Source organism: Palaemon carinicauda, chromosome 27 (genome assembly GCF_036898095.1).
Source record: "Palaemon carinicauda isolate YSFRI2023 chromosome 27, ASM3689809v2, whole genome shotgun sequence".
Taxonomy (NCBI): Eukaryota; Metazoa; Arthropoda; class Malacostraca; order Decapoda; family Palaemonidae; genus Palaemon; species Palaemon carinicauda.
In genome coordinates, this window is record NC_090751.1 from 79,955,889 (window position 1) to 79,982,626 (window position 26,738).

Sequence of the window (26,738 nt, forward strand, 5' to 3'; positions counted from 1 at the left end):
AGCAAATTAAGGGTCCGGGGGCCCGGAGTGCTTAAATTACCTATATATATATCAGTATCATAAAAATTTTTATATATATGCCTCTAGTATCTTGAATGAAAGCAAATAGGGGACCCCGGGGGGCCCGGAGTGCTTAAATATATCAATATCAAAATAAAGATCTATTTTGATTGTAATAAGAATTAAAATTAAGTCGGACCGTAACCGTGATCATATCAAAAGAGGGAAGGGAAGGTCAAGAACTAGGATCGTATATATAATATATATAAGTGACTAATATATAAAGTTAATCCAAGTAATAATGAGTAACGTTGGCTCCGGAGGCTCAACTAAACAACTCGACCGGATGGTAATGTATAAAAGCTACTTCCGGGGATCCCGTAATGAAAGTCTTTATATATATATATATATATATATATATATATATATATATATATATATATATATATATATATATATATATCTATATGAGGTCCGTAAGGTGCGGGACACTATAGAGGGGGAAGGGATCTTTAATGGGTCCGTGAAGTGCGGGACCGAGAGGGAGTAGCACGTACAAAACTTAATATTATAACATGACAAGGTACCACGGACCGAGCAGAAAACTTCCCGCCGATCATTGGCCAAACGAGCGACTGAAAAAAAACGACTACGACCAGGTAGAGTAGTACAAAAGAGTAAGTAATGTAAGTTCATGTATAATAATAGCAAGCCTCACAGATCAACGGGAACCGCCCGTGCAAAGAAAGCGAATGGCCTCGGGAGGGGAACATAACAATATAGTGACTAACTCGATCGGGAGAGAGAGAGAGAGGGAGGTAACCCTGGGGTGGGGTATCGGGTGGGGGTATCGGGTGGGAGGGAGGCTAGGAGTGGGGCGATGGCAGGTATACCAACCTGCCAGACCCACGATGGATATGATCACGCAGAAAGACTAATAACACTATAAAAAAACATAACACATGGTAAAATAGATAGGAAGGCATGCTGGATGATAATAATAAAATTAACTATACATCAATCGTAAAACAAACAAGGGAGCGAACACGAGACAGAAAACTCAAGCCTGACAGCGTTGCGGCAGGGCTACTAACATAACACAGAGTCAGTGAAGTGCTAACAAAATGAAAAACTAATATCTGACTCATGAAAGACCCTCGAGCTAATGCAAGAAAACGAATGACGTTAAAATGATAAGCAAGTCCGTGGCGTGCGAACTTAAATAATCCAAGTAATAATATTAGTGGAATAGAAACCCCGAAGGCGACCAGGCATGCCAACCTACTGATAATACGCACAAGTATATGTAATAACCGTTATCGTAATAACAGGACATCAATATCAAAATTTAATACGGTGTGTGAATCGGGGATACCCATAAAGTTCATAACGAGAAACAATCGGTATGGAGGACTCATTGAAAAGAGTTAGGAACAAAACGAGAGAGAGATAGTAGGGAGCCGAGCGCCATGAGAGACCCACGCGGGGTCGTGAAAAATAAAACTTATAATATAAGCAAAAAAGGGCAAGGCCCCCTCCAAAATCTCAAAACTCAGATCTGGTACTTAACTTAGATAGAGTGATAGTGGAGTCAGACATCTTGAGGTAAATCCAGAAAAAACAGCGAAATTCACACACTAAGGCAAAATAAGGGTTAAATAGCGCGTGCTATAAAAGGAGTGTCGTCACTGGCATGGGATTGCTAGTAGTACAGTACAGTAGGGTCCCGAATTATGCGAGAATTTGGTCGATGAAAGGCCTCGTGTAATTGGAAATTCGTATATTTCGAAACACATCATGGGGGCAAACAGCAACCTACCCGTCAATTTTTTTTTCACTCCATTTCTAGCTTTCTAGCTATATATATACTGTATATACACTGTATATATATATATATATATATATATATATATATATATATATATATATATATATATATATATATATATATATATATACTGTAGCTTTTATCTTAACAATACTGTAAGAAATCCTTCTTATAGATTTTTTTTATAAAATACTGTACAAAATTTCTTTTATGGATAAATAAAACAATAAAAAGTTGTTAAAGTTTTGATAATTTTCTATGACTGTAGTATTTACTAATGTACTATGCATAGCTTACTGTTTTCAGTATTTTCCGAATGATGTAGAATTATTTCCTATAGATACAAAAAACAAAAAAGGGTTTTCAAGGTTTGATACAGTACGTATCTAGCAATAGTTAAAAATTACAGTATAGTACTGTATATCCATGATGACACTCCCACACGTAAACACGGCCACTAGGCGCAAGTGTGCAATAGGCTGCTGTACGATAATCACGCTTTTTTTGCCCTGAGCGGTCATTTCACTAATGATAATTTTTCAAAGTTAATATAATTTCTTTATGCTTATAATTCGTAATTATAGTTAAAAGTAGGGATATTAATTAAATGGTTGAGTAAAAAAAAACAATTAATACTACTATTATTTAATTTCAAATGGCTACATAATACTGAATATTCTAATGGGTTCTTTTTATCTTCAATCGTAAATCTTACGCCTGGATAAGCAACAAAAGGAAAGGGATAGGTCTCTCTCTCTCTCTCTCTCTCTCTCTCTCTCTCTCTCTCTCTCTCTCTCTCTCTCTCTCTCTCTCTCTCATATCGTTTCCTGTATAGTTTTCAAATATGTTCGTCATAGATTTGTACATTATTTATCCACTTTATTTTCTCTCTCTCTCTCTCTCTCTCTCTCTCTCTCTCTCTCTCTCTCTCTCTCTCTCTCTCTCTCTCTCTCTCTCGGCGTTTCCTTTCCCTTTATAGTTTTGTGAAATTTCGTTGTCCAGTCATTCGGTAATGAGAAGTCATTTTCGCTTTCGACATCGAAAGAAAACTTTGTTTCTTCAATATACTCATCACTGGAGGATTCAGAACTAGTGCTCTCATTATCAAACAGGTTATTATTATCAAATTCCACAACAAGAATATCATTTATTTCATCTAAAGAAATAACCTTCCTCTTTAGACCTTTCATTACAAAAGGAACAACAAATAACCACTTATGCATGAACGCCCGAGCGCACTGATAGGAAACCAGTTCAAACCAGATTTTTGTAACATCAAGCTACCTTCAGAAAAATAGTTGCCAGACATCATATAAGTTTCTATTCACAGTCCCCATATGCTGAGAGTGTTGCCAAGTGGTGATCCTATACTTACTATACGAGTAAAGTAACATCACGAGACTGACGGCTTGTAAAAGGCAATTAAAGTCATGAACGGAATATACAGTTGATGGCGATACCGAGTAGATCGTGGTGAACGGTTTATCACGTGGGTGACGCTTAACAGGTTAAAAAAACATTTTATATAGTTCGGTATTTTCTCTATCCATCCTCTCCCAGAAAACCTTCAAATGTGAATTATCGGAATGTGTGCAGATCTTGGCAGTGCGATAACTAGTTAGCGACTGAGAATAAAAAAAATATAATCTTTATTTATAATAACATCTTTAGTAAAAGGTCTTCAATATCACTTTCAGGAGTAAATGCGTTTATGATCGACGATGAAACGTAAAAAAAAAAAACGTTTTCCTTTTAAGAAGGCGTTTTTTTAGGAAAAAAAAAAACAACACGAAACAAAATTGCTCATATTTCATATATTTTGATTTTCTAAGGATAAATAAAACATTAATTATAACATTATTATTACATAGTACCTGGTAAGATATCTTTTGCCGCAAAAGTTAACCTATAGACAGATGTTAAAATTGGTTAGCGAGTTCGTTATGATCGGCGATGGAACGTACTAAACAAAGTAATGGGTTTGGTTGTGGTGACATGTTTGGCAGTAGCATGATATAAAATAGTCTTTATTTTGATGGTTTTTAATTTAAAGTTTAATGAATAAGGATTTTTCACCATAATCACAACGTAAGTATAAAAATTAATTAGTACAAATATGGAATATTATACATATAGGTGTTGGACAGTTAGGCTAGGCCTAGCGACAAGTTCACACAACAGATGGGCAAACCTTAACATTTTTCATCCAAAACTAGTCTTAAAATGTTTGAACAGAAATCTTTCTCTCACATTCTCCCTCCCCCCTTCTCAGACATCGGGGAACCATCACCCCCCCCCCCCCCCCAATACAATTAAGAAAACAATAGATTTCCTACGCTTCGCGGTGCTTGACTCGCGGATTTAGAATGCTCCTCGCAAATACAGGAAAATTAATTTTTAAAAACTATCGATCGCGTAATTGAGGAATCGCGTAATTAGAACACGTGTAATTCGGGACCCTACTGTAGTAGGATGTTGAACGGCACCTCGTTGTTCGGGTATATTGACAGGAGATATGTAAATAGTGCACGGCCTCTGGTTGTGATTAATTCACGCCCCAGTATTATACCAACACCTTATTAAGGTGAGCGAGCTGGGTTCAACCTAGCATTCCTATACAAATTTTTCTCTGGTAAATTTATAGCATTTTACCTTATAAATGATATTAAAGGAGCATTTCACTGGGCGGAACGGGTCGGAGCCCAAAAATAGATTTTTCGCTTCGCTCCAAATCCGTTTAGTTGGCCAGAACGACTTACCCGGTATATTTCGCTTTAATAACTTGGCTATTTAGCATTTTAACTAGGAATTCTTATATTATGCCCTTGTTTTCGTGGATTTGGCAATTTTATTACCGAGCCCCACGAGTGCTAGGCTTCCTAGCCTAGGCACCTACACACCTCATGCATGATATAACCTTCCAGGTAAAGTTTTATTGAAACTTAGGTAATATTTTATACAATATAAGATATTACTGTATAAATTTTCCTCTTCCAAGATAGTATACGAGAGTGTTTCGGTGACCGATTCTCACTGCGCCTAGGCTACCAGCCTAGGGGCTTTAGTATACTTCCATACATGTCCCCAATTGCCCTTGTATTGTCTTTTCTTTTTAGTGGAGACTGACACCTCCTATGCCTTTTTTTTTGGGCTCAGGCCATGTCGTCGTGATGGAAGTTCCTTCGAAGGTAGCTTTCAAGGTATATTTGACTACAGTGATATATCACAGAATTTACCAAAGGTATCCAGAATTCTAACTCCTGGAGCGAATATCCTTTAAAATTTTACTAAGGGATATCGCGTAATATCAGAGGACATATTCTTGACACGTCTCATGGCTATCTATGCCCCCAATAGAGCTTTCACTTCGAGGGGAAAGAGGCAAGATTAAGGAGAGTAGTTACAGAGACATCGCTCTCAACGCTCCCTACTGCTCTGCAAATAGAGCGGCTATCCGCCACCGCGAGGCCCCACCAAGCCATTCTTTCTATCGTAGCTTCGTTGAACGGTGTTTTCCCCCGTTCTCTCTTGCTATTTTGGAGTTTTTTGGACGCTATGATGTCTTCACCAGCCTCATCAGCTTCTGGAAAGTTAAGTAATATCTTTATCTTGTGTAAATATAAGCTCTTGCCAGTTTTGCTCTTCGATTGAGATCGAAATTAAAGTAACAAGAGCTGTTGCCAGCCGGATGGCGTCATGAACGCGGTAGTTCTTTCTGTTCATTTAGTTAGCCAGAACGACCCTTTCTCGGCATTATACGCTTTAATAACTTCAGCTATTTAGAAATTTAGCTAGGGAGTCTTATATTATGTCATTGTTGTCGTGGATTTGGCTATTTATGATCGAGCCTCACGAGTGCTAGGCTTCCTAGCCTAGGCACCTACACACTTCATGCATGATATAACCTTCCTAGTAAAGTTTTATTGAAGCACAGGCAATATTTTACACATTCATGATATTACTTAATTATGCTTTCCTTTTCCAAGATAGTATACAGTTTCGGTGAACGATTCTCAATGCTCGTAGGCTACTAGCCTAGGGGCTTTAGTATACTTTCATACATATTCCCATTGCTCTTGTATTGTCTTTTTAGGGGAGACTGACACCTCCTATACCTTTTAAGTCGATACTAATCGACTAGGAGATTTAAGAGCAATCCCCCTTCCCTCTGATTAGCCTAGGCTATTCTCAGATTCCTTTGCTGTGAACAGAGTTCTGGCAAACTTTTACCGAGATGTTCTGTTTTCATTCTCCTAACCACTGAGTCTGCTTTGAGTTTAGAACGGGACATCAGAGTATCAGTGTGTTAGGCATCTCCCTGTCTTGGTGAAATGATTTCCCATGTCAGGTTAAGCTGCTCTTTCAGGAGACTAGATCTCCCTAGGCCATACTCGGGGGTTTTGTATGACAATTCCCCCTTCCTTGGCCTAGCACACAGTCCTGCGCTGGTAGACCCTAGACCTGGTACGAGATTCTGTTCTCCTGTGAGATGGTGTCCTACGGACACCTTTTCCCTTGACTAACCCAACCTGGGGATATGATTTCTCCTACCTGAGGTTACATCATGAGACCAGAATCCTTCAGGCTAAGTAGTGTCTTCGGGCATTACCGTACCTGTAAGACACCTACCCCCTCCCCTCTATCTCTTTCGTGTTGAATGATCCAACACCCTCCTGGCAGTCGTTCTACATTGACCCTTGGGTTCTTGTAGGACTGGCCTGAGGTTCCCCGTCTGCCGGTGGATACCCTCATATTCTTTAGTGTGTTCTTCAGTCCTCCCTTGGACTGCCTTCAATAGCCCTTATGACTGGGATATGGTTGGGTGGAAGCCTGAATTTAATTCCTCCTTCCACTTGAACCCTCATTCTGGATGCAGGGCGGCAAGGCTAAGCCCTTGCCTTCCTCCATCCTCTCTCTCTCTCTTACTTTCGTACTGGGCCATGTCCATTGTCTGCCGGCCGGCAGTTGCCCTGCCGCCGCTTGTTGGGAATATCGTTGACCGACAACCCAAAGACAATGGACATTCAGGGACCGACTGCCGGCTGCCGAGTTGCCGGCCAACAGCCGGCCACAAATACCTTGTCATCTGCCGCCGACTGCCGCCAGGTCTCCTTGATGGAAAAGACCTCTTCCCAAGTGAAGTGGTCAAAGAGGTCGTGGACAAAGCCACCACTGAGAACAGAAACCTTTCTAAATGGGGCTTGTCCTCTAAAAGAAAATCATCAGCTGATGAGGGTCCCCAGCCGAAGAATAGACCAAAACGACCTAAAGTGCCCTCTCGGCCTAAGCAACAGCAACAGCTACCGTATTTATAGCTTACCCTATCCAAGCTAATAAAAAATATATGCATGCTGAAAATTGAGAATTTCACTGAATACTTATATGCTTTTCTTTTGTTACAGGAGGAGCATCCCGAGTGCAGGTATAGTTTTTGCAGGGTCCATAGTAAGAACTCCTACGGCCACGACATGTGCAGGGCCCATGCTCGCTGCGCAGTCACCAAGGGGGCTCTCAAGTACTGGGATCCACAAGTATGTACCGTTTGTGAAAAACTGGTAAGAGAGGCTTTTGATGATCAAAGGTCCACCGAGTCAAGGGACGCAGCAAGGGAAATGCTGCGTAAATGGGTTAGAGGTTTCCAGAAGAACACTTCTGGCCCATACCTTCCTAACGAAAAGATGAGGGCTTGTCTTTTCCCTAGGGCATCTTCGGACACAGTTATTCCCCAGGCTCAACCTGAGATTCCCCTGGTTCAGATTCCGGTAGAATCTGAAGTTTCGGATGCCTTAGAGAGCATCCAGTTAGAGGACAACATGTCAGTTGTCTCAGAGGAGACTGAGAACAATCTCCTAGTGGGGGAATTGGATCAGGCGGATGACTTTCCAACTGAGACAGAAACCGAGAAAGCCGAAACTTTCTGTATCATCGGCCACAGTGAATGAGCTGGTGCCTTCGACCTCCTCCACTGCACCCTAGCTAGATTCGATCACAAGTACGTTGCACTCGTTGCTGTCCATGGTGCAGGACATAATAAAGAAATCGTCCGAGAAGGAGGCTTCTCTTCGGACTGAGATGTATCAGCTAGTTGCAACACGTTTGGCCCCGAAGAAGCTAAACGTTAAAGATCTCCCCACCTTCTCTGACGTTAACCCCTGGAGGTACGCAGAACACATGCCCATGTCGGGGGGGGGGAAAGATCTTCCTCTCAGAAAAACTGGGCACTGTCCCAGTGGAGGAAATAGAGTTCTGGCCCAGCAAAGGGGCCTACCCGGATTGTTATGTCCGTCTCAGGATGAAACCTGCATCCAAAGAGGAAACAGAGCCGATGGAAATTATTGTCCTTTAACTCTAAGGCTCAGGCCTTGTATACCACCACCTTAAAAGAGAGGGACTTTACTAGCTCTAAGGAGCCGGCTCTCAGCAAGAAGCACCCGTCCTTCATTGCTGATCCTAAACGTGCCTTTCCCTTTAATGTATAGACAAAGGGCTCAAGGCAGTTGAGGCAGGGAAACCATGCCCTGCACTGGAGGAGTGTAGACCCTCCTCCCTTGCCTTCCTATCAGACGATGCAGACTGGAAGGATGTACACAACACCTTCACAGTTGGGAAGCTGGAGGCAGATATTGCCGGACGACAGTTCGGCGAAGACCTCCCCAAGCTGTCGGACTTTCTCCTGCGTAGGAACAGGAGACTAAAGTCTTGCTGCTTCCTTGTCTCTGCAGACTGGCCTGGAGACAATGGCAAGCATCCCAGATACCCTAGACATGTACATGGTCTTTGCCAAAGCCCATCTGGCGACAGTAACAAAAGACTGTTATACAACTTTATTAAAGCCCGAAGGGCTTGCAGAGAGTTTGTGTTCGCCTCGGCTGCGGTGAGACACGAACCAAGGAAGCTGATAGCTTCTAACATCTGGGGAAAAGACCTCTTCCCAATTGAAGTGGTCAAAGAGGTCGTGGACAAAGCCACCACTGAGAACAGAGACCTTTCTAAATGGGACTTGTCCTCTAAAAGAAAATCATCAGCTGATGAGGGTCCCCAGCCGAAGAATAGACCAAAACGACCTAAAGTGCCCTCTCGGCCTAAGCAACAGCAACAGCTTCCCGTAGCCACGGTGTCCCAGACGGTGGAACAATCCCCCACCACTTTCCAACTGGTGCCCCAAACACTGGCGACTCAGTCACCAGTGTTCACCCCAGTGTTTGAAAGGCAGTCTACGACCTTTCGTCCGAAGTCTCGAGGTTCCTTTCGAAGTTCCTCCAGACACCCCTCCAGAGGTAGCGGCAACAAGGGTGGACATGGCCAAGGAGGTAAATTCTCCACCCAGCACTCAAAGCGAGATGCTACCGGTAGGAGGTTGAGACTACTACTTCCGGGATCGTTGGACCTTAGATCCCTGGGCCCACAGCATAATCAAGAACGGACTAGGGTGGAGTTGGAGCTCAACTCTACCAACACTCAACCCCCATATTGGAAGAATATGTTCAGGAACTCTTGAGCAAAAGAGTTATAAGGAAGGCGAAGTCTGTCAGATTCCAAGGAAGGCTATTTTGTGTTCCGAAGGAGGACTGAAAAGCTCAGAGTAATTCTGGACTTGTCACCACTCAAGTTCATAGTGAACTAAAAGCTCAAAATGCTGACGCTTCAACTCATCAGGACCCTGTTGCCCAAACGGGCATACACAGTCTCCATAGACATGACGGATGCGTACTAGCACGTTCCGATCAGCCGTCAAGTTTCCCCCTACCTGGGATTCAAACTACAAAGAAGACAGTATGTCTTCAGAGCCATGCCCTTCGGACTGAACATAGCTCCAAGGGTATTCACCAAGCTTGTGAATGCAGTCATTCATCAACTACACCTAAAGCGAATCCAGATGGTAGCCTACCTGGACGACTGGCTGGTGTGGGCAGCATCCGAAGAAGAGTGCAGGCAAGCCTCCAAGGAAGTGATCCAGTTCCTGGAACACTTGGGATTCAAGATCAACTTTGAAAAATCTCGACTGTCTCCAGCTCAAAAGTTTCAGTGGCTGGGTGTCCACTGGAACTTGCAGTCGCAGTGCCTTTCCATTCCATCAAAGAAAAGGAAAGAGATAGCAGGATCTGTCAGAAGCCTTCTTCGGTCCGCAAGGATATCAAGAAGGCAACAGTTGAGTGTGTTGGGGTCTCTCCAGTTCACCTCAGTGACAGATCCAGTATTGAGAGCACAATTAAAAGATGCATCAGGAGTCTGGAGAAAATACGCATCAAACGCTCTAAGAGATCACAAAGACCGATACCAAATCGTCTGCGCTCCCTACTCAAGCCATGGTCGAAGGCCAAAACCTAAAGAACAAGGTTCCCTTACAACCACCTCCACCGTCAGTCACCGTTCACACGGATGCCTCGAAAGAGGGGTGGGGGAGGTCACTCTCATCATCGGAAAGTCCAAGGAACCTGGTCTTCCCTCTTCGAATCCTTACACATCAATTTCCTGGAAGCCAGGGCAGTTTTTCTTTCCCTAAAGAAACTAACTCCGCTGCTCAATCATCATGAGTCTGGTTCTAGACAGCAAAGTCATAATGAGATGCCTAAACCGACAGGGTGATACTAGCCATCCTCCGTCTAGCAGAGAAGAAGAGATGGCACTTGTCTGTATTCCACCTACAAGGGTTCCGCAATGTGACAGCGGACGCTCTATCCAGGACCAAACCGATAAGAGTCAGAATGGTCCCTTGACGCAAGATCGTTCTCCATCTTACGCAAAGTCCCAGGACTGCAGATAGACCTCTTCGCAACGAGCGACAAGAAGAAGCTACCCTGGTACGTAGCCCCATACGAGGATCCTCTAGAGGAAGCAATGGATGCAATGTCCATAGATTGGAACAGATGGTCCAAGATCTACCTACTCCCTCCAACCAACCTTTTGCTGAAAGTCCTCGACAAACTGAGATCCTTTCGGGGGACGGCAGCAATAGTGGCCCACAAGTGGCCCAACAGCGTTTAGTTCCCCTGGTAACTGAACTACGCCTGAAACTGATCCCGTTGCCGGACCCAGTTCTGACTCGGCAAGTGCAGAAATTGACTGCCTCAGCTTTATCAGTGAAAACCCAGAACCTTCATCTCATGATTTTCTCGCTTTAGCAGTCAAGAAACGGTTTGGGATTTCTAGGGACAGTATTAACTTCCTAGAAGAATACAAGTCAAAGTCAACAAGAAGACAATACGAGTCTTCCTGGAAGAAATGGGTGGCCTTTGTCAAGGCGAAGAAACCTAAGGAGATTTCTACGGACTTCTGTTTGTCCTTCTTCATCCATCTTCATGAAGAAGGTTTAGCAGCCAATACGATTACTACATGTAAATCCGCCCTGGCCAGACCAATACTTTACGCCTTCCAGGTAGACGTTTCCAACGAAATCTTCAACAAGATCCCTAAAGCCTGTGCTAAACTTCGGCCCGCAGCTGCTCCTAAGCCCATTTCCTGGTCTTTGGACAAAGTTCTTCATTTAGCATCAACCCTGAACAATGAGGATTAGTTCTTCATTTAGCATCAACCCTGAACAATGAGGATTGCTCGCTGAAAGACTTGACTCGGAAGGTGATATTCTTATTTGCACTAGCCTCGGGAGCCAGAGTTAGCGAAATAGCAGCCCTCTCAAGGGATGATGGCCACATTCAGTTCACAGACAAAGGAGAACTGAACCTCTTTCCGGACCCGACGTTTCTCGCCAAGAATGAGTTGCCCACTAAGAGATGGGGTCCCTGGAGAATCTGCCCTCTGAAGGAAGAAGCATCCCTCTGCCCAGTGGAATGCCTAAAGGTCTATCTTCGTAGAACTTCAGACTAAGGGAGGTCAGCTTTTCAGGGGAGAGACTTCCGGTTCAACGTTATCCTGGAAACAGATAAGGGCGAAAATCACCTACTTCATTCGCAGAGCTGATCCAGACAGTACACTCGCAGGTCATGATCCGAGAAAAGTTGCCTCGTCGCTGAATTTTTTCCAAACGATGTTGTTTGAAAGCCTTCGTGCTTATACGGGATGGAAGTCCTCGAGGGTCGTCTTCAAGCACTACGCGAAGCAATTACAAGAAATTAAATTTCATGTGGTGGCGGCGGGCAGTGTAATAAAACCCGCTGCTTGATTACTGCGAAGAACAGTGCACTATTCGGGACTTACAGTGAAGGGTGTACATGATACTCGTAAGGCATATGTTGAGTTGTGTGTTTAAGTGATAACACTAGACTGTTCTCCCTACACAGGTGACATTAAACAAAATAAGCTGACACAAGTGCCAGGCATTCTTATATGCAGTGTTCCTGGTAACAACAGAATGTATAGTGAAATTTTATATTTCCCTTAGAGTGGCTAATGTTTTCCTTTTCAGGTCAACCCTATTTATTCCTGTTATTACTGTTTATGCTTTTATGCAGAATTATTCAGCATACATTGCAATTGATTACAACCATGATTTCTATTTTTGTAATAAACAATAGAACGAATATTTGCGTCTCTTTCGCCCAAAATATTTCAGTGTATGTATAAGTCAGAGCATCCTTAACACTTTTGATATTCAAGTAAATATCGGAACTAAGATTCATATTGTTCCAGGCAAACAGGTAAGATCTTATCGTACTAGACTGTTCATTTTACTGTTTAAGGTTTCCTACACGTATATAAACGTGTCCGTCTTCATCGAAAGACCCGGGAGGTACAGTAACCTGCCCAGACCAATACAGTAGGGTCCCGAATTACACGTGTTCTAATTACGCGATTCCTCAATTACGCGATCGATAGTTTTTAAAAATTAATTTTCCTGTATTTGCGAGGAGCATTCTAAATCCGCGAGTCAAGCACCGCGAAGCGTAGGAAATCTATTGTTTTCTTAATTGTATTGGGGGGGGGGTGATGGTTCCCCGATGTCTGAGAAGGGGGGAGGGAGAATGTGAGAGAAAGATTTCTGTTCAAACATTTTAAGACTAGTTTTGGATGAAAAATGTTAAGGTTTGCCCATCTGTTGTGTGAACTTGTCGCTAGGCCTAGCCTAACTGTCCAACACCTATATGTATAATATTCCATATTTGTACTAATTAATTTTTATACTTACGTTGTGATTATGGTGAAAAATCCTTATTCATTAAACTTTAAATTAAAAACCATCAAAATAAAGACTATTTTATATCATGCTACTGCCAAACATGTCACCACAACCAAACCCATTACTTTGTTTAGTACGTTCCATCGCCGATCATAACGAACTCGCTAACCAATTTTAACATCTGTCTATAGGTTAACTTTTGCGGCAAAAGATATCTTACCAGGTACTATGTAATAATAATGTTATAATTAATGTTTTATTTATCCTTAGAAAATCAAAATATATGAAATATGAGCAATTTTGTTTCGTGTTGTTTTTTTTTTTCCTAAAAAAACGCCTTCTTAAAAGGAAAACGTTTTTTTTTTTACGTTTCATCGTCGATCATAAACGCATTTACTCCTGAAAGTGATATTGAAGACCTTTTACTAAAGATGTTATTATAAATAAAGATTATATTTTTTTTATTCTCAGTCGCTAACTAGTTATCGCACTGCCAAGATCTGCACACATTCCGATAATTCACATTTGAAGGTTTTCTGGGAGAGGATGGATAGAGAAAATACCGAACTATATAAAATGTTTTTTTAACCTGTTAAGCGTCACCCACGTGATAAACCGTTCACCACGATCTACTCGGTATCGCCATCAACTGTATATTCCGTTCATGACTTTAATTGCCTTTTACAAGCCGTCAGTCTCGTGATGTTACTTTACTCGTATAGTAAGTATAGGATCACCACTTGGCAACACTCTCAGCATATGGGGACTGTGAATAGAAACTTATATGATGTCTGGCAACTATTTTTCTGAAGGTAGCTTGATGTTACAAAAATCTGGTTTGAACTGGTTTCCTATCAGTGCGCTCGGGCGTTCATGCATAAGTGGTTATTTGTTGTTCCTTTTGTAATGAAAGGTCTAAAGAGGAAGGTTATTTCTTTAGATGAAATAAATGATATTCTTGTTGTGGAATTTGATAATAATAACCTGTTTGATAATGAGAGCACTAGTTCTGAATCCTCCAGTGATGAGTATATTGAAGAAACAAAGTTTTCTTTCGATGTCGAAAGCGAAAATGACTTCTCATTACCGAATGACTGGACAACGAAATTTCACAAAACTATAAAGGGAAAGGAAACGCCGAGAGAGAGAGAGAGAGAGAGAGAGAGAGAGAGAGAGAGAGAGAGAGAGAGAGAGAGAGAGAGAGAGAAAATAAAGTGGATAAATAATGTACAAATCTATGACGAACATATTTGAAAACTATACAGGAAACGATATGAAGAGAGAGAGAGAGAGAGAGAGAGAGAGAGAGAGAGAGAGAGAGAGAGAGAGAGAGACCTATCCCTTTCCTTTTGTTGCTTATCCAGGCGTAAGATTTACGATTGAAGATAAAAAGAACCCATTAGAATATTCAGTATTATGTAGCCATTTGAAATTAAATAATAGTAGTATTAATTGTTTTTTTTTACTCAACCATTTAATTAATATCCCTACTTTTAACTATAATTACGAATTATAAGCATAAAGAAATTATATTAACTTTGAAAAATTATCATTAGTGAAATGACCGCTCAGGGCAAAAAAAGCGTGATTATCGTACAGCAGCCTATTGCACACTTGCGCCTAGTGGCCGTGTTTACGTGTGGGAGTGTCATCATGGATATACAGTACTATACTGTAATTTTTAACTATTGCTAGATACGTACTGTATCAAACCTTGAAAACCCTTTTTTGTTTTTTGTATCTATAGGAAATAATTCTACATCATTCGGAAAATACTGAAAACAGTAAGCTATGCATAGTACATTAGTAAATACTACAGTCATAGAAAATTATCAAAACTTTAACAACTTTTTATTGTTTTATTTATCCATAAAAGAAATTTTGTACAGTATTTTATAAAAAAAATCTATAAGAAGGATTTCTTACAGTATTGTTAAGATAAAAGCTACAGTATATATATATATATATATATATATATATATATATATATATATATATATATATATATATATATATATATATATATATATATATATATATATATATATATATATATACAGTGTATATACAGTATATATATAGCTAGAAAGCTAGAAATGGAGTGAAAAAAAAATTGACGGGTAGGTTGCTGTTTGCCCCCATGATGTGTTTCGAAATATACGAATTTCCAATTACACGAGGCCTTTCATCGACCAAATTCTCGCATAATTCGGGACCCTACTGTACCATCCTAGTACAGACTATGCTGTACGTATATGTTGACACTAATATACAAACAGTTTGCTAGATTGTTCCTTTAACTCACAATCCTCGGGTTTTTTCCTAGAGTCTACCCAGACTCTTCCCTGTAGGGGGCAGGAAGCACTGATATATTTCATGATCAGCTAATTGATGTATAACGGTAACATCAAGTGTCTCTAGGTCTAAAGACCAAAGAGGAAAATCCACAGGTACATTAATGCTCTGGTACACTTCAATCACGATGACATGGCCTGAGCCCAAAAAACGGATTTTGAGCGAAGCGAAAAATCTATTTTTGGGTGAGGTAGCCATGTCGTCCTGATGGACCCACCCTCTTTTGGGACATAAGGATAATGAATCCCTCCCTATGGTACTGTATCTGCAATACCTACAAAGCTACAAAGATTAACTTGGTGGCGCCTCGCGGTGGCGGATTGGCGCACTATTTGCAGAGCAGTAGGGAGCGTCGAGAGCGATGTCTCTGTAACGACACTCCTTATTCTTGCCTCTCTTTCCCCTCGAAGTGAAAGCTCTATTGGGGGTGTAGATAGCAATGAGATTGTCAAGAATACGTCCTCTGATATTACGCGATATCCCTTTGTAAAATTTTAAGGGATATTCCCTCCAGGAGTTAGAATTCTGGATACCTTTGGTAAATTCTCTGGGATATATCACTGTAGTCAAATATACCTAGGAAGCTACCTTCGAAGGAACTAACATCAGGACGACAAGGCTACCTCACCCAAAAATAGATTTTTCGCTTTGCTCAAAATCCGTTAAGTCAATACCAATCTTCTTAGGAGATTTAAGAGCAATTCCTCTTCCCTCTGACTAGCCTAGGCTAACCCTAGTCAACTTTGTCCTGAATTGTATTCTAGCAAATCTATTCTGGGGTGTTCCAGTTCTCTTTCTCTCCACCACTGAGCCGGTTTTGAGTTTAGGACGGGACATCAGAGTAGCTTGTCTGTGATTGGCAACTGCCTGTCTTGTTGAATTGATTTCCCCAAGTCAGGTTAGGCTGCCAATGCAGGAGGATAGACCTCCCTAGGTCATACCCTGGAGGCATTTTATGATAATTCCTCCTCCCCATGTCCTAGTGCACAGTCCTGTGCCGGCAGGTCCTAAGCCGAAGAGTTGAATTCTTTCCTTGCTTAGGGTCTCCGACACTAGATTCTGTTCCTCCAGTGAGACAGCGACCTGGGTGCCGCCTTTTCACTCAGACTAACCCAACCTAGGGAATTGAATTCCCTGGCCTCTAAGGTTGTCTTTGCTATGGATCAGAATCTTTTAGGTTAGGTAGTGCCTCCTAGGTACTACCTCACCTGCGGGACCCTTGCCCCTACCCTGCTGTCCTTTAGTGTTGGCCTAGCCTTCACACATCCTGGCCATCATCAGATTGCGGGATTGGCTCGGGTTCTCTGTCTGCCGCCGGCTGAGCTGGCTGCCGGCAGGGATCCTCCCCTATCTTTAGTGTGTTCTTCAGTCCTCCCTTGGACTGCCTTCCATGGCCCTACTACTGATATGGATGGGCTATGGTTGGATGGAAGCCCGAATATAATTCCCCCTTCCATATGAACCCTCATTCCAGATGGAGGTCTGCAAGGCTGAGCCTTTGCTTCCCCTCCCATCCATGCTCTCTCTTTATCTTACCATCTACCCTGGCCCAGCTGCCAGCACCTTAGAGCTGCCGGAAGCCAACTCTGACGACTGTCCGCAGTCAGGTTGCTCTGCCGCCGCTTGCCATGGGTTACCGTTCATCGGTGACCCAACGACAGCCGGCACATTCTGACCGACTGCCGGCAACTATGTTGACTGCCGGCAGCCAGTCATACAAAGTCTGAAGACATACCTTTCTGCCGGCTGCTGGCGGGTCCACCATGATAGAAGGACCCCCCGGCGGCCAGCAGCGGAGCAGCTGCCAGCGACCCATCGCCCTTTATCTAAGAAGGCAGTCTTTATCTTCAATAGCCCAGGTAATAACGGCGTATGCCGGCAGGCACTACAGTACTGATTACGGGTGGTCATAGTCACTGCGGTATAGATTATTCCGTATGACACACACCGCTGTATGGTCTGTACTGTGGCACATGCAATTTTTCCAACCTACAAGGTGCTTCATGGGCAGCCTATTGTGAGACCACCACACCAAGACAGCGATTCTCTCTGCTTAAGTTAATGGTCAACGATGATTTATTTTAAATCACCAATATTGAACCTTAGAAGATGGTGTTAAATTTACACATTATATCCAAGGATATCTTCCCCTATAGTTCGACAAGAATTAAGCGTTTCAATATTGAAGGAGGCCATAACAGTGGGCTGAACAGGAAACATGTGGGTGTCTACTTTTCCCCTCCTAGCTTACACTATGCTAAGCTAAACAATTTTTATAACATTGTATGATAAACAGATTTTCACCGAATACTCATTTGCTTTTCTTTCTTTATAGGAGGAGCATCTCGAGTGCGGGAACCACTTCTGCAAGGTCCGCAGTAAGAACTTCTGCGGTCATGATATGTGCAGGACCCACGCGCGCTGAGCAACTACGAAGGGATCTCTCAAGCATTGGGACCCACAGGTATGCACCGTTTGTGGAAAAACTGGTCAATGAGGCTTTTGATGATCAAAAGTCCACCGAGTCAAGGGATGCAACGAGAGATGCTGCGAAAATGGGTCAGAGGCTTCCAAAAGAACACCACTGGCCCATATCTTCCTAATGAAAGGAAGAGGGCCTGTCTGTTCCCTAGGGCATCTTCGGATGCAGTTATTCCCCAAGCTTAGCCCCCAAGAAGCTAAACGTCAAGGAACTTCCTGCCTTTTTTGACATTAATCCTTGGAGGTATGCTGAGCACATGCCTATGTCAGGGGGGAAGATCTTCCTCTCCGAAAAACTGGGCACTGTCCCAGTTGATGACCTTAAGAGTTCTGGCCCAGCAAGGAGGCCTACCCAGATTGTTACATCCGCTTGAGGACTGAACCCCCTTCCAAAGAAGAAACAGCCGAAAGAGGTAATCATTCTAGACCTCCCAAGGCCCAGGCCTTGTTTACTAAAACCTTGAAGGAGAGGCCCTTCACTAGCTCCAAGGTGCTGGCTCTCAGCAAGAAGCCCCCATCCTTCATTGCCGCTTCTTCCCATGCCTTCCCCTTCATGGGGAAAGGGTTTAAGGCAGCCTTATAGGCAGTCGAGGCAGGAAAACCTTGCCTTACACTAAGAGTGTAGACCTTTTTCCCTTGCCCTACCATCTGATGATGCGGACTGGATGGACGTTTATAACACCTTCTCAGTCGGGAAGCTGGAGGCCGACATTGCCGGACGTCAGTTCGGAGAAGACCTCCCAAAGTTGTCAAACTTTCACCTGCGCAGGGAGCAGGAAACTAAAAGAGACTTGCCGCCTCTATGTCTTTACAGACCGGACTAGAGACCCTGGCAAGCGTCCCCGACACCCCAGACATGCATATGGTCTTTGCCAAAGCGCATTTGGCAACGGTCACCAAAGACCTTTATAACTTCATCAAAGCCCGTCAGGCTTGCAGAGAGTTCGTGTTCGGCCTACTGCGGTGAGGCACGAACCAAGGAAGCTGAGCCTCCAACATCTGGGGAAAAGACCTCTTCCCGAGCGAAGTGGTCAAAGAGGTCGTTGACGAAGCCGCAACGGAGAACACTAATCTCCTCTACAAATGGGGCTTGTCCTCAGAGAAAGTCTTCTGCTGAAGAGGGTCCCCAACCAAAATGGAAGACAAAACGACCCAGAGTGCCCTCTCACCCTCCACGACAACAACAGCTTCCCGTGACCATGGTGCCCCAGACGGTGGCACAACCACCCACTACGTTCCAGCTGGTGCCCCAACAGGTAGCGACTCAGTCGCCCGTCTTCACCCCAGCCTCTGAAATGCAATCTATGCTTCCAGCCGAAGTCTCGAGGTTCCTCTAAGACGCCCCTCCAGAGGTAGGGGCAACAGAGGTAGACGTGGCCAAGGAGTCAAATCCTCCAGCCAGCACTCCAAGTGAGATGCTACCGGTAGGAAGGAGACTTCTCTTCCGGGATCGCTGGACTTTCGATCTCTGGGCCCACAGCCTAATCAAGAACTGACTGGGGTGGAGTTGGAATGCAACTCCACCAAATTTCCCTCAGTTCTTCCAACACAACTCCCATATTGGAAGAATACGTTCAGGAATTCTTAGACGAGAGTTGTAAGGAGGGCAAAGTCCATCAAATTCCAAGGAAGGCTGTTGTGTGTTCCGAAGAAAGACTGAAAAGCTCAGGGTCATTCTGGACTTATCATCACTCAAGTTCATAGTGAACAACAAGTTCAGAATGCTGACGCTTCAACACATAAGGACCCTACTGCCAAAACAGGCATACAGTCTCTACATAGACATGGCGGAAGCATACTGGTATGTTCCGATCAACCGCCAAGTTTCCCCCTACCTAAGATTCAAACTGCAAAAAAGACAGTACGTCTTCAGAGCCATGCCCTTTGGACTAAACATAGCCCCAAGAGTATTCATAAAGCTTGCGAGCGCAGTCATTCCTTAACTACACCTAAAGGGATTTCAGGTGATGGGCAGCATACAAAGAAGAATGCACGCAAGCCTCCAAGGAAGTGATCCAGCTCCTGGAACACCTAGGATTCACAATCTTATTAAAGTCTCGACTATCTCCAGTTCAGAAGTTCCAGTGGCTGGGTGTTCACTGGGACTTAGTCACACTGCCTCTCCATTCCATCAAAGAAGAGAAATAGCGGGATCTATCATGAGACTCATTCAATCCGCCAGGATATCAAGAAGGCAACAGGAGTGTGTGTTGGGGTCCCTTCAGTTCGCCTCAGTGACAGTTCCAGTATTGAGAGCTCAATTAAAAGATGCATCAGGAGTTTGGAGAAAATACGCATCAAACGCTCGAAGAGATCTGAAAAGACCAATACCAACTCGTTTGCGATCCCTCCTCAAGCCATGGTCGGAGGCCAAGTACCTAAAGAAGAAGGTACCCTTACAACCGCCTCCACCGTCTGTCATCGTTCCCACGGATGCCTCAAAAGAAGGATGGGAAGGCCACTCTTACCATCGGAAAGTCCAAGGAACCTGGTCCTCCCTCTTCAAGACCTTCCACATCAAAATTCTGGAAGCCATGGCAGTTTTTCTCACTGGCAGTTTTTCTCACTGAAAAAACTGAAACTTCGCTGCTCAATCCACATCTGACTGGTACTAGCCAGCGAGGTTTTAATGAGATGCCTGAACCAACAGGGCTCGAGATCGCCTCAAATCAATCAAGTGGTATTGGCCATCTTCCGCCAAGCAGAGAAGAAGAGATGACACTTATCAGCAGTTCACCTTCAAGGGTTCCGCAATGTGACAGCGGACGCTCTATCCAGGCTCAACCCGATAAGAGTCAGAATGGTCCCTAGACGCAAGATCATTCTCCTTCATCTTACGCAAAGTCCCAGGACTGCAGATAGACCTCATGGCAATGAGTGACAAGAAGCAGCTACACCGGTATGTAGACCCGTACGAGGATCCTCTAGCGGAAACAACGGATGTGATGTCCCTAGACTGGAACAGATGGTCCAAGATCTACCTGTTCCCTCCAACAAACTTTCTGCTGAAAGTCCTCAACAAAGAGATCCTTTCATGGAACGGCAGCAATAGTGGCCCAAAAGTGGCCCACCGGCGTCTGGTTCCCCCTGATAACGGAACTACGCCTGAAGCTGATCCCGTTGCCGGATCCTGTTATGACTCGGCAAGTGAAGTAGTCAACTGTCTCAGCTTAATCACAGAAAACCCGGAACCTTCATCTCATGATTTTCTCACTGTAGCAGTCAAGAAATGGTTTGGGATTTCAAGTGACAGTATTAAATTTCTAGAAGAATACAAGTCTAAATCAATGAGAAGACAATAAGTGTCTTCCTGGAAGAAATGGGTTGCCTTCGTCAAGGCAAAGAAACCAAAGGAGATTTCAACGGATTTCTGTTTATCCTTCTTCATCCATCTCCATGAACAAGATTTAGCAGCCAACACTATTGCTACGTGCAAATCTGCCCTGACCAGACCCTTGCTGTATGCCTTCCAGGTGGACTTCTCCAATGAAATCTTCAACAAGATTCCTAAAGCCTGCACTAAACTTTGGCCCGCAGCTCCTCCGAGGATCATTTCATGGTCTTTGGATAAGGTTCTTCACTTAGCATCAACCTTGAACAACGAAGATTGTTCCCTAAAAGACACTACTCAAAAAGTTATATTCTTATTTGCACTAGCCTCAGGAGCCAGAGTTAGCAAAATAGTGGCCCTTTTGAGGAATGATGGCCACATTCAGTTCACAGACTGCGGAGAACTGAACCTTTTTCCGGACCCAGCGTTTCTCGCCAAGAACAAGCTTCCCACTAAGAGGTGGGGTCCCTGGAGAATCTGCCCTCTGAAGAAAGCAGCATCCCTATACCCAGTGGAATGCCTAATGGTCTATCTTCGTAGAACTTCAGACTTTAAGGGAGGTCAGATTTTCAGGGGAGAAACATCAGGTTCAACATTAATCTTCAAACAACCAAGAGCGAAGATCACCTATTTCATTCGCAGAGCGGATCTAGAGAGTACACCCGCAGGTCATGATCTGAGAAAAGTTGCTTCGGCTCTGAATTTCTTTCAAAATGTGTGTTTTGAAAGTCTTCGCACTTACACTGGATTGAAGTCATCCAGGGTCTTCAAACATTAGGCTTAACAATTACCGCTTACACTGGATTGAAGTCATCCAGGGTCTTTAAACATTACGCGAAACAATTACAAGAGATTAAACACTACGTAGTGGCAGCAGGTAGTGTACTAAAACCTGCCGCTTGATTTCTGTGAAGAACAGTTGACTAATTGGGACTTTTAGTGAAGGGTGTACATGATGGACTCCTACGGTGTATCATGTTTAGTGATATGTCTTGTACATGACACTATAGACTGTTCTAATTACACGGGTGACTAAAGAATAAAAGACTGACACATGTGCAATGCATATTCATATTAAAGTGTTCCTTTTGTAACAACAGAAACTATTGGGAAATATTCCATATTTCCCATAGAGTGGCTTGTGTTTCCTTTTCAGATGAAACTTTAAAAAAAAAATGTAATACTAATTTTGCTTACACAATTTTCAGAGAAAAATGTGATTAAGAGAAAAATGTGATTAATTGTATATGTTACAACCCTAGATTTTTAAACTACCTGTTAATAAACGTAGTTAGGAATCTTTGTGTCTCATTTCGCCACAAATATCCTAGAAAAATACAAATAAAGGGTCTTAGAGCTTTCTTATCCTCTTATTTTGGAAAAATATTCAGAACAAATACTAATTACTGTTCCAAGAAAACAATCATCAGATTATATGTTGTTCAGTCCCTGGTAATGACTGATTGTACCAACCTGTTTACTTTACTGATTTTAAAGTTTCCTACATGAATATAACCCTGTCTACCTTGTCTCCAACGAACAAGCAGACTCGGGATGTATCAGTAACCTATACAGATCAATTCCATTCAGAGTACAAACTATGCTTTATGTGTATGGTGACACTAATATATAACTTGTTTGCTAGATTGTTCCTTGAACTCACAATCCTCAAGTTTTCTCCTAGTCTTTTCCATATGACTTCCCTGTAGAGGGCAGGAAGCACTGACATAGTCCATGATCAGTTGAATGGTGTATGACGGTAACAATAGGTGTCTCTGGGTCTAGATGACCAAGGAAAATTTATCAAGAGATTATTGGCACTATTGAAAATCCAGATACATTAATGCTCTGGTAAACTTCCATCAGGACGACATGGCCCGAGCCCAAAAAGCGGATTTTGAGCGAAGCGAGAAATTCACTTTTGGGCGAGGTAGCCATGTCGTCTTGATGGACCCACCCTCCTTTGACAAAGGATATATGAATCCCTCCCTAATATATTGTATCTGTAGCACCTAAGTAATGCTACAAAGAATGACTAAATGGCGCCACGCGGCAGCGTGCTGGCGCCCAATTACAGTAAGAGTAGGAGTGTTGCCTTGATAACGGCTCTCCTACAATTCTTGCCACTTTCCCCTCTCGAAGCGTAAACGCTATTAGGGGTGTAGATAGCTATGTGGCGTGTCAAGAATACATCCTCTGATCTTATGCGATATCCCTTTAAGATAATACAAGGGATACTCGTGCCAGGAGTTAGAATTCTGGATACCTTAAGTAAAATTCTCTGGGATATATCACTGTAGTTAAATATAACCTAGGAAGCTACTAAGAAGGAACCTCCATCAGGACGACATGGCTACCTCACGTTTATTGATTTCTTTAAATTTCTTTTTACATATCTTATATAATGGATTTGTTTTATTGCTGTGTGTAATTGTGTAGAATTCATTAAAGAGTTAATGTAGGTTTTTGGGCTGTGGAATGAATTAAATAAATTACAGTGTATTCATATGGGAATATTTGATCCAGCATATGACTACCTTGACATGCGAAGTAGGTCCCGAAAAGAATTAAATTCATAAGTAGAGGTTCTATAAAACAATATACAGTACAGTATCAGCGAGTGTTATACAACATTACTAGATAACTATACTGTTATAGAAACCAAGTGAAAACAATATTAGGCAGCACTTTGTGTTAATTATCCAAGCATATGCAATGAGCAGAGTTAGGTTAGAAGTTATCCCACCTAAGGGCACCAAACATATCCAAATTTGCACCTGTCTGTTACCACCCTCACAAAGAATGGGGACTCACTGTACCTATAATTAACTAATCTAATCACCACAAGACTAATAAGCTAACCTATAGCAACAATACCTTTGAGAAAACTTTAAACCTAACCCAAACTAGATTATTACAACAATTAATGTGAAGATGGCACAAACTTTAACAAAATAGTAAATATCAGACCTCAGTCGCTGTTAATCAAAAGAATATGAACACAAGAAATTGATGGTGTGCAATGCAATATTTACAATAACCTAAACAATTGTTCATGTCCAATGGGAAGAAGAATTGTGGCAAAATATTGCAAACCTTTGGTGAACATTATTAATTAAATGGGCACAACTTTATTCTCATCTGCAGTGCTAGAGTATTGTTAATATATAAATTCAACAAGAGACTACACAGTATTCAAAGATTTACCTTTTAATAAAACTTTCCTAAAAATTTTTAATAACTTTCCCACAAAACATTAATACTTTAATTACTTTGTTTACTGGAAAACAATAGATACTTACAGTTCTTATCTTCTAGATCTCCGTGGCGATGCAATTCGACTATCCCATTGTTACAAACTAGCTGTCTGCACGTTACAGGAATTGAAAGTACTACTTCCCCATGAGGGATGTCCTTGTCACCAAAGCAACAACTACTTCCATACGTACTGTAAGTTTCTGAAACCAAAATTAAAGTGAATTGGATATCCATTAATTGTAAATCAGTTTTGTAGCAATTACAATATAAATGTAATATAGACTGCTCTTTTCTATCATAACTCCCAATATCTTAAACTGTCCTTTCAAGCTAGCCCACTCCCACACTACCCATACCAAGCTCACCCCATACACAGTGCCCCTTCTAAGTTAAAACCATCCCCATACAGTACCCTTTCCAAGCTCTCCCCCTTACATTACCCTTTCTAACCTTAGCAACCCCACACCATCCTTTCCAAGCTTGCAAACCCCACCACACCATCCTTTGAGTTTACCCCCTCAACCGCACTGCCTTTTAAAGATTCTCTACCCCACAAACTGACCTTTCCTAGCCTATATCGCACGTTTACCTTTCAACATTTAACATCCCCCCACACCATATCCTTACCAAGCTTTGTTACCCCACTCCAGAACTGACTCATCCAAGCCAGCTCCAAGCATCCTTTCCGAGCCAGCCCCTCGCCCACCCCCCTTTCCGAGCCAGCCCCTCGCCCACCCCCCTTTCCGAGACCGCCTGAACTTGCAAGCACAGTGACCCGCCTGAACTTGCAAGCACAGTGACCCGCCTGAACTTGCAAGCACAGTGACCCGCCTGAACTTGCAAGCACAGTGACCCGCCTGAACTTGCAAGCACAGTGACCCGCCTGAACTTGCAAGCACAGTGACCCGCCTGAACTTGCAAGCACAGTGACCCGCCTGAACTTGCAAGCACAGTGACCCGCCTGAACTTGCAAGCACAGTGACCCGCCTGAACTTGCAAGCACAGTGACCCGCCTGAACTTGCAAGCACAGTGACCCGCCTGAACTTGCAAGCACAGTGACCCGCCTGAACTTGCAAGCACAGTGACCCGCCTGAACTTGCAAGCACAGTGACCCGCCTGAACTTGCAAGCACAGTGACCCGCCTGAACTTGCAAGCACAGTGACCCGCCTGAACTTGCAAGCACAGTGACCCGCCTGAACTTGCAAGCACAGTGACCCGCCTGAACTTGCAAGCACAGTGACCCGCCTGAACTTGCAAGCACAGTGACCCGCCTGAACTTGCAAGCACAGTGACCCGCCTGAACTTGCAAGCACAGTGACCCGCCTGAACTTGCAAGCACAGTGACCCGCCTGAACTTGCAAGCACAGTGACCCGCCTGAACTTGCAAGCACAGTGACCCGCCTGAACTTGCAAGCACAGTGACCCGCCTGAACTTGCAAGCACAGTGACCCGCCTGAACTTGCAAGCACAGTGACCCGCCTGAACTTGCAAGCACAGTGACCCGCCTGAACTTGCAAGCACAGTGACCCGCCTGAACTTGCAAGCACAGTGACCCGCCTGAACTTGCATTATGTAATATACTAAAAACATAAATGATTTATGCAGCATACCATTTGCCAGACTAAAAAACAATAGAAATATAATGAACTTTAATTTGCCAAAACTGGATTTAAATCATACATTACTACAATACACTTGAAATTCTCACCTGTTTTGACACTCCGAAAACAAAGACTAATGAACAACACCTGAACCAAGGTCTGTAGCTTTAAGCCCATCTGAAATCAGAAAAAATGTTTTTTAATGCACTACTTTCTTTAAAATAACCACTCAGCCAAGAGAAATTATATCCAAGAGTAACTTCCAAAATGCACATATCTATCCTGGCTATAAATAAATTTAAATCTAAGAAAAAAGATTATTGGAACGGCAATGTCAGGCTTATATTTCTTCATCTTATGTTATAACAGATCCATTTATTTTTGATGGGTATATGCTTCTTTTTTGCACCAGTAAAGATTACATTAATTCTAAATAATTCCTACGCCATAGCCACTCCCAGAATTCATAGCTCCATCAACCTCATCGGCTTCCCTATCTAAGTATTTTCTCTGGTCATTCCTGGCTTTTCTTTGAACTTCACTATCAATACTGCAATACTCCACCTTGTGATTTTCATTACTAACTCAAAACCTTTAGCAATCAACTTGTGTGTCTCCTTTTTATACTGTAGTATCCCATGGCTTTCTCCTTGTAATTGCATTATTCCAAATTTCCCTGACCAACTGACTTGTGTTCTTAATTTCACACCCTTCATCAATTGTCTGCTCTCTGACTCCTTAAAGTCTCTCAAAGACTCCAAATTGATTCTACATTTAATTGCACATATTTTTGCTCATCATCTAGAGT

The 26,738-nt window shown here is 42.8% G+C and overlaps 1 protein-coding gene across 1 annotated transcript in view; it reads right to left on the reverse strand.

The window, feature by feature from the left end:
* The window catches only part of LOC137621001 (mucin-2-like), a 121,766-nt gene extending 95,657 nt beyond the window's left edge, over positions 1-26,109 (reverse strand). Inside the window, exons 1-2 of the mRNA XM_068351441.1 lie at positions 26,038-26,109; positions 24,372-24,527 (exon numbers count right to left, since the gene is read on the reverse strand). Of these exons, the coding sequence (XP_068207542.1) occupies positions 24,372-24,527; positions 26,038-26,107 (226 nt within the window). The 5' untranslated portion in view covers positions 26,108-26,109. The remainder of the gene's footprint in view (positions 1-24,371; positions 24,528-26,037) is intronic.
* Positions 26,110-26,738: the final 629 nt, after the last annotated feature.